This window comes from Oncorhynchus keta, chromosome 19, assembly GCF_023373465.1.
Source record: "Oncorhynchus keta strain PuntledgeMale-10-30-2019 chromosome 19, Oket_V2, whole genome shotgun sequence".
NCBI classification, from domain to species: domain Eukaryota; kingdom Metazoa; phylum Chordata; class Actinopteri; order Salmoniformes; family Salmonidae; genus Oncorhynchus; species Oncorhynchus keta.
In genome coordinates, this window is record NC_068439.1 from 27,219,894 (window position 1) to 27,230,855 (window position 10,962).

The 10,962-nt window shown below is 41.2% G+C and overlaps 1 protein-coding gene across 1 annotated transcript; it reads left to right on the forward strand.

Annotated features, from left to right (window-relative positions):
- The first annotated feature begins 3,194 nt into the window (after positions 1-3,194).
- On the forward strand, positions 3,195-9,063 carry LOC118398019 (protachykinin-like). Its single transcript, XM_035792962.2, has 5 exons — positions 3,195-3,882; positions 4,805-4,907; positions 5,137-5,160; positions 8,013-8,069; positions 8,228-9,063. The coding sequence occupies exons 1-5, from the start codon at positions 3,772-3,774 to the stop codon at positions 8,272-8,274; spliced, it is 342 nt and encodes a 113-aa protein (XP_035648855.1). The 5' UTR covers positions 3,195-3,771; the 3' UTR covers positions 8,275-9,063.
- Positions 9,064-10,962: the final 1,899 nt, after the last annotated feature.

Genomic DNA, 10,962 nt, shown 5'->3' on the forward strand with positions numbered 1-10,962 from the left:
TAAACACAGACATGCATTAATCTAACATCAACGGTTTGACATTTGAGAGTCATTATTTCTACCATTGATAGAGCCTACAATTTCTCATGCTGTTTTGAACCTATAATGCTATAGGGATAATACGGAAGGGAGTGGTTTGTGGCACACACCAGTGGAGGCTGGTAGGAGGAGCTATAGGAGGACGGGCTCATTGTAATGTCTGTAATGGAATGAATGGAACGTTATCAAACACATCCAACACATGGAAACCACATGTTTGACTCCGTTCCATTTATTCCATTTTAGCCATTTCAATGAGCTTGTCCTCCTACAGCTCCTCCCACCAGCCTCCACTGATGTCAGCTCATACCGCAGTTACACCTCCAACACCATCAAAACATCTGCTATGTGGATGTCGGCCAACGCTGGTTAACATCTTTTTGGACAGAATAATGTTGTTTCTCTCATATTTTATGTGCTGATTCACTTTAACCTCACGTATTCAGAATTCACTCTGCTTTGCCAAACAATTGCATGTATCACTGTGGGATATGTACAATTGTCCACACACAATCAGACTATCCTTTACTCTTACTATCTGTTTATCTATCTGCAGCAGGCTGACTTGTTGATTACACATTTTATGCACCACATAATGACTCGCAATTCAAATCCACTGACACTTTCAGTAAGGTACAAAAACCACAATATGATCTGGGCCAAGAGACACATTATCCTGTTTTATATGTTTTAGGATTCATTGTTGTGGGAAAGTCTCTGTCTCTAAAAGGAGAGAGAAAGGGAGAGGATACAAGAGGAAAAGGGAAGAAAGAGAGAGAGAATGAGAGGGAAAGAGAGAACATGTTATTTTGTATAGTAAAAGCCCAAACAGAAACATCATATGCTTTTTCAAAAAGATTTTCTGACACGGGACTTGATGACAGTTGGTTGTGATCCTGTAATCTCAGAGTTCCATACAGCCCTGTGTTACGTTATCAGATGGAGATAGTAGTGACATGTTGAGTGATACCTGCTGGGAATCAAGCTTGATTCTATTATCTACATGGTGGTGACATAGAGCCTCACCCCGGTCACCTGCCATGCCATGCTGTGTCATATCATGCCATCATATCTCTACAGCTTTTTATATAAATAGCATAGCTGTCTGTTTCTCTCTGCCTCTCCACCCTGCTAACCTCCCCTTTATCTTCCTTGTCCACCCTGTCTCCTCCTCTATCTACACCTTTACTCCCTCTACCTCCTTTTACCTCTCTCTACCTCCCTCTTACCTCTCACATCTCGCCATGTACCGCCCACCTCTCCCCTTCTACCTCTGCCTTTTATCTTCCTTCTTTACTCCTATAGCTCCCAGGGCTCTCCTCACATTCTTCCTCTACAGCAGCACGCCCACCTCTCACTCCTTCTCTCACTTGCTCCCTCTCCTCATTTCTCTTTCATATTCTCTTTCGCTCAGTCTCCATCTTCCATTGTCTCTCCCACAGAATACCCGCTTCTTCTGATTTAAGAGCCCTTTCCCCTTCCTCCCCCTCCCTCTCCCTCTTTCCCTCTCCGTCCCTCTCTCTTTTTTCCCTTCTTCTCTCTCTCCTCAGTACCTCTCCTCTTCCCACTGTTAATTCGATAAGCAGTCCTAGTTGTGAGGATGATTAAAATCCATCTAAAGTGTCTTGGTGACTACAGATACCGTGGCAGCACAGATAATGTCATTAATATTAGCAGCAGCGTAAATCCATCCACCATAACTCTGTCTTCAGACCCGCCACTGCTGATGAACTAATCCTGATCCATAAATGTAATATTTGTTATTTATAAATTGAACGTTTTAATAATATATGCATGTGATCTAATGACAGGCACAATGTGACGAGGCAAAAGGTCAAATTTCAAAAAGAGGAGTAGATTCAGGTGTCATTAGAACACATCCTATAGGTTGGATCACTGTAAAATGTCCACATTTTGACTGGGTCAATCCTAAAGTACTCATTGTAAATTATGCACATCATCATTGTATCTCTGTCTCAACATATGCTCAAGACTCATGCTCTTTCAAGGCTATTTGTATTATGGTGTATGTGTTATAAATGTACACATCCCACTATGTGATTGATGGTGACAGTGTGACCTATTAGACCATCCATAGACTATATATACTGTACATGACAGTGACATTATATATATATATATATATATGCATCGTGACTGAAAGACACCTCATGTTATTTATTGGTCAAATTAAAATGAGCAATTTTCCATTAACAACATGTTTAAATAAAAGGAGTCCGTTGTGGCTGGGAGAAAGGCACTTGAGTTGTCAAGCACTCGGTGAGCTGCGTGGACACTGTGAACTGTGTGTTGTCAGTGTCAGTGCATCTCTCTCTTCACATCCAACACCTTTCTGCTAAACAAGCCAAGCTTTGTAATGAAAATCAGCTGGCTCCTCTCTGTCTCTGTGGGGTCAGACACCTGTTTAATTCTATTCTATTTCAGTTTAAGGGCTTTATTGGCATGGGAAACATGTTAAAATTGCCAAAGAAAGTGAACTAGATAATAAACAAAAGTGAAATAAACAATAAAAATGAACAGTAAACATTTCACTCACAAAAGTTCCAAAAATAATAAAGACATTACAAATGTCATATTATGTGCAAATAGTTAAAGTACAAAAGGGAAAATAAATAAAACATAAATATGGGTTGTATTTACGATGGTGTTTGTTCTTCACTGGTTACCATTTTTTTGTGGCAACAGGTCACAAATCTTGCTGCTGTGATGGCACACTGTGCTATTTCACCCAATAGATATGGAGTTTATCAAAATTGGGTTTGTATTTGAATTCTTTGTGGGTTTGTGTAATCTCAGGGAAATATGTGTCTCTAATATAGTCGTACATTTGACCGGGAGGTTAGGAAGTGCCGCTCAGTTTCCAGCTCCTTTTTGTGGGCAGTACATATAGCCTGTCTTCTCTTGAGAGCCAGGTCTGCCTACGGCAGCCGTTCTAAATAGCAAGGCTATGCTCAATTATAATGATTCAATTTCCAATGATTCATTTTTAGAAAAGTGACTTTCAGAATCCAAACTATTGTCAATGTGAAGAAAAACATGTTCCACTGATGAGTAAGATGCAAATCAACTTTTTTTGCTTTGGCGTAGGACAGGTCTTAAAGACTTACGTGAAACCTTCAACTTCAGTGCGTCATCAGACTCACTTACTTCCTTCGCTTCACTTGGACAGTCCGATTACAACGGGAACAATACACTGAGTGCCAAGGAGGGTCATAGGGGAACGTTTGAAAGTAATATTGACCATATGCAAAATATCACAACGGATATTAGTCATCACACAGCTCAGAGGAAGTACCTGTCAAGTAAATGTACTTGCTTAATTGATATAAAGCGAATTAGATACCTGTCACCCTTCTATCCCTTGCTATATAACCTAGTGCCGTGTGGTCACAAAGACACAACAGGACCAAAGTGAAGGCATTAAAGAGCAGCAGAGCTCGCTTACTGGAGCAGAGATAGAACTGAGGCGAGGTTGCAACCAAGGAGGGAACATATCATTTTTGTGCACGCTTGAGGCACTTATATGGAGAGAAGATACCAATTTCCGCAGGTGTCAACATCGAGCTCTCAAAAGTCATAGAGAGTGGCTAAAAAACATTTATACTCAGTTTACAAGTGACCGAACAGCCTATTTCTATTTTTGAAAATCGAAAAAAACGAAGAAAGAAGACTTAAACGGCTGAAGAGTTGCACGCAACAGATTGCTGCATCATGAAATTACTGCTACCGCTTGTGATAGCTTTTCTTGCTATCGCCCAAGTTTTTAGTGAAGAAATTGGTCCAAAGGAAGATCTTGATTATTGGATGGACGATCAAATTACGGTAGGCATTAATGATTTGATGTAAGACAAGAAAATATGTTAGGACAATTGTTTGTTAGAATCGCCTGTTAAACGAATTGTAAAAAATTGACATGGGAAAATGTAGGATTGCTTAACTATGGGGAAAATACTTTATTAATTGGATGGCACAGCCTTGTGTTTTGTTTCATCAAAATTATTGAATGGAATTTCAACCAATTTCAATAAAATAAAATAAAATGTAAAATATTTGTATGCTTTTATAAAATAAGTCACCTGTTTGGAGAGCTTGGTCATGCGTAATTACGCATGTATACAGACAAAACATCACACATTCTACCAGCAACACTAATTCTATGTCCGTGAAAGATGTATTATGATTCAATGGGGATAAAGTATGAGCTCTTAGCTCAGTGTGCTTCCACCATTACCTTAGTCCCAGAATGAAGCTCTATTCACATGTAGCGCACGTTCTCCCTCTGACATTGCGGGTTGGGCGACTGCCAAGTCTCCGGGCGGGGCTCTTATTTCTCATCATCTGCAGTCGGTTTGGGAACATTCAGCAGGTTACGCAAAGCGTTTTAACAAAGCTAGGGGGGGCTATACAATAGGGAAGGAACCCACTGAATTGGTTAATTGATGGGCACTTTCATGTGCATGGTCCATTAGCCATAGCAGCGGTTGGACTACTACTTAGACTAATGCTGACCTGTAGGCAACCCCGTCAGATAAAAATAGGTCGGATATAAAAGTTCACACGGGGGTGTCTTTACTGTTTTATATTGATTGCTCTGCGAGATTAGATCTAGTGCTTTACAAGTGTACAATATTTTACGCGAAGGTATAGGTTGGAAGGCAATAAGGGAGTCAGTTTCCCCACCCCTCGTCCTATTCCCTTCTCTGGTGTCTAATGTTGCATTAATTAGATTTTCTCCCTCGTGCAGGACGAGTGGCTGTCATCTGACCCATTCGGAGAGATACTGCGGAGAATGACGCGGAAACCGAGGCCGCATCAGTTCTTTGGCCTAATGGGGAAACGCTCCTCCGGTAAGACTGTGCTTCCTCGCGCCTCGCCCTGTCCTCACCCTTCACGCTCTTGAAGGCACTTTCCCGTTTATTGAAATGAAATGCCAATATTGATATGCATTATTAATGCCTTTAATAATTACATATTGTATATCAATATATTTATGCACGTTTTTAAGCGTATTCATACATTCTTAAATTAGATAATTATAGGCCTACATTGACTGAAGTCCCCCCTTTATTCCAACAGCAAATCCACAGATAACCCGAAAAAGTAAGTGAAAAACGTATTAATAATTACTTAATTCATCTTTTAAATTAATCTTGGAGAACATTTCCCAGGAAATGTTGCAATTGTCCATGCATACCAACAAATGAAGCCATGATTGAGTTATAATGATTTTTTCTGCCATTATGTTACAAATGGAAAGGGACTGTGTGGGCAGTGTGTAAGGCAGGCAGGGGAAGCCAATCAGAACATTTGGCAAAGTTGGGGAAAATCTATTGTGACATCAACCCAAGTGATGATGGCTTTATTTGCACATGGGCCAGGTAGACCATGTGACAAGTGATGAAATGTGATGAGTTAACTCAATGAGTAGGGGGGATTAGGGATGACACAGGTCCTTCACCTGTATTTCACCAGTACTTCACCTGTATTTCACCAGTACTTCACATGTACTTCACCAGTACTTCACCAGTACTTCACCTGTACTTCACCAGTACTTCACCAGTACTTCACCAGTACTTCACCTGTACTTCACCAGTACTTCACCTGTACTTCACCAGTACTTCACCTGTATTTCACCAGTACTTCACCTGTACTTCACCTGTACTTCACCTGTACTTCACCAGTACTTCACCAGTACTTCACCAGTACTTCACCTGTACTTCACCTGTACTTAACCTGTACTTCACCAGTACTTCACCTGTACTTCATCTGTATTTCACCTGTATTTCACCAGTACTTCACCAGTACCTCACCAGTACTTCACCTGTACTTCACCAGTACTTCACCTGTATTTCACCAGTACTTCACCAGTACTTCACCTGTATTTCACCAGTACTTCACCTGTATTTCACCTGTATTTCACCTGTACTTCACCTGTATTTCACCTGTATTTCACCTGTACTTAACCTGTATTTCACCAGTACTTCACCTGTACTTCACCTGTACTTCACCTGTATTTCACCAGTACTTCACCTGTATTTCACCAGTACTTCACCTGTACTTCCCCTGTACCTCAACTGTATTTCACCAGTACTCCTATGTGGGCGAGAGGAGTCGTGCTAACCAGAGTGGTGACATGATGTGAGAGGTGGGGTGAAAAGAGGGGTGTGAGGGAGAAGACAGGCTGGTGTCACATATCCAGTGCCATAGGCCAACAGGTCCTCATTATCATTCATGGGAGGGAGAACACAAACCACATGTTGCCCAGCAGCAAAAAACTAACAAAATGCAGGGGTTGAATAATTATATTTATTTTTGCATAATGGTAAATAAAAGTAGAGAGAGAGAGAGAGAGAGAGATAGAGAGAGAGAGAAAGAGAGAGAGAAAGAGAGAAAGAGAGAGAGAGACCGGAAAATAAACCTGACAAATGTTTTAATTAAATCACAACCCACACAGCTAACAGGTCGTTTGATGGGATTTTAAGATGCAGTAGGTGGTAGTCTTAGTTCTGCCTTGAAGACAACTCTAGTCCCTCGCTAGGATACATAGTCTTAATTCTGCCATGAAGACCCCTCGCTATGTCTCCCCTCTGTTCAGTCATTGAGGCATTTCCTTAATGACTCCCCCACTCAGCGATATGAGGCAGCAAGTATGTCATAAATACGTGTAGACCAACGTGTTGCTGGAGCCTTGATGCAGGCATGACTATGTCAGTCATTACAGGCATAGAGAGAGAGAGAGTGAAGGATAGAGAGAGAGAAGGAGAGAGATAGAGGGAGAGAGAGTGAAGGAGAGAGAGAGTGATGGAGAGAGAGTGAAGGAGAGAGATGGGGGAGAGAAAGGGGGAGAGAGAGGAAGAGAGCGAGTGCTTCGATCAATGCCCCAAGGACATTTAGGCGTTCAATTATATTGGTTACGCTGATGATGGAAAGATGGTTCCGAGCAGCTCACCCTTCCATTGACACAAACCTATAATATAATATATACATTGTACAGTGTGCATATATATAAATATAATATGATCTATACATTTTAAGATATATATAGTATGCTACACACAGCAAGGGGCCAAGCACTTATGATGTCCGGAGGGACAATTGTGAAGTGACTCGTGACTAGACCACCAATGGAAGATGCACATGATGCCATCGTCCCTTTATGATCGTCATGATTCCCATATTTCTGATGGGAATATTGAAGCATTTAAGTAAATTGATCACATTTGAGTTTACCCCACTTAATTTGAATGAGTATGATGGGTGGGTTGACAGATAGGGTATCCCAGGGGTCTCACACAGAGTTTTATAACCCCACTACTCCCCCGTATCCCCATTCCCTCCACCCTTATATTATATTCCATTAGGGGGATTGACAGAGGCTGACAGAGACAACAGTCAGTCTGGGACGCAAATGTCCCCTCAGTACGTACATCCTATCCCCGCCCTCTTAGGAAAAAATCTCCAATCACAACCCTTCGTTCCTAAACCTGTGGGTGGGCGCCGCTCTATCCCTCAGTCACTAGGGCAAGGGGATGGAGTCCGTCAGTCAATTTGTACGATACTAGAGATCAGTAGGAGAGGTCACACTCTGTCACCATCGAGGTTATACACCAGGCATTGCATCATTAACAAAAAATGATGGGTCACACTTTATATGGATATTCCCATATAGATGATCTACACATGGTCATACTATCAACACACTATCTGTTGATAAGCAACCGCTTGCTAAGGTAACGGTTAGGTTTAGAATAAAGGTAAGGGTAAAGGTTAGGGCTAGGTTTAGTTTAGGGTTATGGTGTAAATAATATTGGCAGTTTTTGGAAGAACTCACGCCTTTTTGTTCTGCACACTAGTCACTGCATCACTCGCTGTCTGTAATTGCAGTGACAATGGTTTTAACTGTTACAGGAAGAAACTCACACCTTTTTCTCCTCTCTTATCTTCTCTTTCAGGGCATAAAATTAACTCCTTTGTTGGACTGATGGGTAAGAGGAGCCAAGAGAAACCAGGTAAGGGTCTCATATGAGCTTTTTACACGACTTATCAAACCGAGCTGTTCTTATATGGCCTGGTTACAAATCCACAATAATTGCTGGATCTGTGCTTAAAATGACAATCTGAAAATAAACTGTGCTGTGTTATTTACAAGCTTTTTCTTCAACTACAGATTCATATGAGTGGAACGCACTACAGAACTACGACAAGCGCCGCTAACCGGTTGGTCTTTTTCAGTCCTCTGCTATTGGTCCGCTTCTCATCCAGTCATTCCTACAGACAAGTGGAAGGGGTGTCTGATGCCGAGTTTTGTTTTGTGCAAAATATGGATAGTTAGTCAAAGTTATTGTAAGTTACCATAATAAAATGTCTGTTTTCACATCGTGGTTTTGTAGCTGTATTGTACCTGACAGTGCCAATTTCATTTGTCCAGGAAGAAGGGAGCTCAAAGGAGGGCAGGAGTGTGATCTGAAGAGGGTTACAAAATTACGGTCGTTTTCCCCAAAATTCACAGGTTTTCCGGAAATCCCTGTTTTAAGATTAAATCAGAAGTGAAATCGTAAACCAGAAATTCTCAGAATCCTCCGATCAGGATTTCTGGGAAATCCTGGGACATTTGGGAAAGTTTGCGGAATTTTGCCACGCGCAGTGTGATCTGGTACTCCTACCGTACTTTACAGAAACATAATGTTATTTAATGTATGTCACAGTATTAGTGCCATCAGCATAACATTTGTTCCAAAGAATGCTATTGTCGTGGAACATCAAAGCAAAGCTCTACCCCAGGGTATGTAGAAAATTGCACTGCCAAGCCCACTGTCTAGTGCCTCATAAATGATTGTGCTGTAAATCAACTACACACTCTGGTACATGCTGCTCTATCAGAGCACGCTCTCGTTTAAATTGACTGTAAATCAAACCGTCATGTTTATAAAACCAAGATGTATGGTATGATATGACAATACTTGTGTGTGATTATGGCTTGATATATTAAAACTATTTTCTTTATTGGTGGAACGTGAATTTCTTATTTTCACCGATAGGAATATGCTGTGAAAGCGAAGAAAGGAAATTGTTCAACGGATGTAGATGTCGTGGAGTGGTGCACCCTCTGAGGGACAAAGAAAGTAGCACACAGAGTTGGAAAATTGGGCAACCCCTCCCTCTCACACTGAAGAACAGACAGTACACACATTCAGGCACTTTCCACAGGTGATGGAGTTGTAGGCAGACTCATGGAAAACAGAAAGCAAAACGCTGCACACTGCTGGTCATGCTCCCAGGTGATATTTATTTACGTTTCGACCCTTAGGTCTTCATCAAGCATCCATATCCCAGGTGGGGGTGGAAGGTCCTATATATAGGGGCAGTACCCAGTGACATCACTTCCTGAAACAGGAGGTAAAAAATATATGACAGTTTCACAATTTTAACACTCAATGTATCAAAATATATGATCATACACAGGGAATGTGATCAATATTTACAGTAATATACATACACATACAATATTCAACAAGGATTGTTTTTAAACAATTTGGACATATTGAAACTATAAAAACGGTTTCAAGTCAAACTCCTCGTTAAGGCCAAGAGGAGACAGTGTGTTGAGCCTGTGTATCCAGAAAGATTCCATTTGAAGAAGTTTCCTCTCAATGTCCCCTCCCCTGCATGACATCTTGACCATTTCTATTCCAATGTATCTCAGAGAACTAATAGGAAGTCCAGCTTGTACAAAATGAGCAGCAACAGGATGTTTTGTCTCACCTGTCCGTATATTGCTGCAGTGCTCACTGGTCCGTGTCTTAAGGCTTCTATGGGGTTTCCCTGTGTAAGACGGGCCACAAGGACATTTCAACATGGAAATAACAATGGTGGACATGCAGGTAATCACCACTAACCTCCAACTGTCTTCTTTTCAGAGGAGACATTCCTCCAGACCAAAGGGAGAGCGACGGGGAGTACTATGGCTCCTAATTATGCAAACCTATATCTAGGAATGTTTGAAAAACAGGTGGTGCTGAATCCAGACCTTTACCCCTTTCTCTCCAATATTCTCCTAATTCGGAGATATTTGGATGACATTTTTGCGATCCATACAGGGACCCAGGAACAACTTTTGGAATTCCATGCTTATCTAAACTCTATGACTCTAAACTCTCTAAACACCTTCACCATTAACTATGACCTATCACAAATCTGTTTTCTTGATGTGATGGTTATTATGGACAAAACCACCCTCTCGACAGATCTCTATAGGAAACATACGGACAGGAATACCCTCCTCAGAGGTGACAGATTTCATCCACGTCCACTTATTAAAAAGCCTCCCGAAAAGTAAATTCAGTCGCATCAGAAGAATATGCAGCTCTGATACTTCTTATCAGAAACAGATCACGGACCTCACACAAAGGTTTAAGGAAAGGGGGTACTAAGACAATTGGGTAAAACATGCCAATGATTGTTTTGAAGGACTAACACAGTTGGAAAGCCTTTAACCAAAAGCTGAAGCAAAAGCACATCTTCCATCATGCTTTACCCAACACTCACCATTGGGGAAGGCATTTAAGGACATTATCAGGATACACTGGTACATTATTCATACTGACCCACAATTTAAACCCATTTTTAAATATCCCCCATGTATGATCTTTAAAAGACCCCCAAATGTGAGAGATGTTGTGGTTAAATCTGATTATCCACCAGAGAAAAGGGAAACTTTAGTGGACAAGGTTCCGGAGGATAATTACAAATGTGGCCAACATGCTCATTGCAGCTTCATGTACAAATGCAACTCATTTACCCACCCCCACATAGGACAAAGATCTAACATCAAGGGTCTGATTACCTGCATGTCCACCATTGTTATTTCCATGTTGAAATGTCCTTGTGGCCCGTCTTACACAG

Excerpts from the sequence above, each read along its gene's own strand:
- LOC118398019 (XM_035792962.2), top strand. The coding sequence starts at position 3,772 with ATGAAATTACTGCTACCGCTTGTGATAGCTTTTCTTGCTATCGCCCAA. Across the intron at positions 5,161-8,012 it reads TCCACAGATAACCCGAAAAA|GGCATAAAATTAACTCCTTT; the intron begins GTAAGTGAAAAA and ends CTTCTCTTTCAG. Across the intron at positions 8,070-8,227 it reads GAGGAGCCAAGAGAAACCAG|ATTCATATGAGTGGAACGCA; the intron begins GTAAGGGTCTCA and ends CTTCAACTACAG.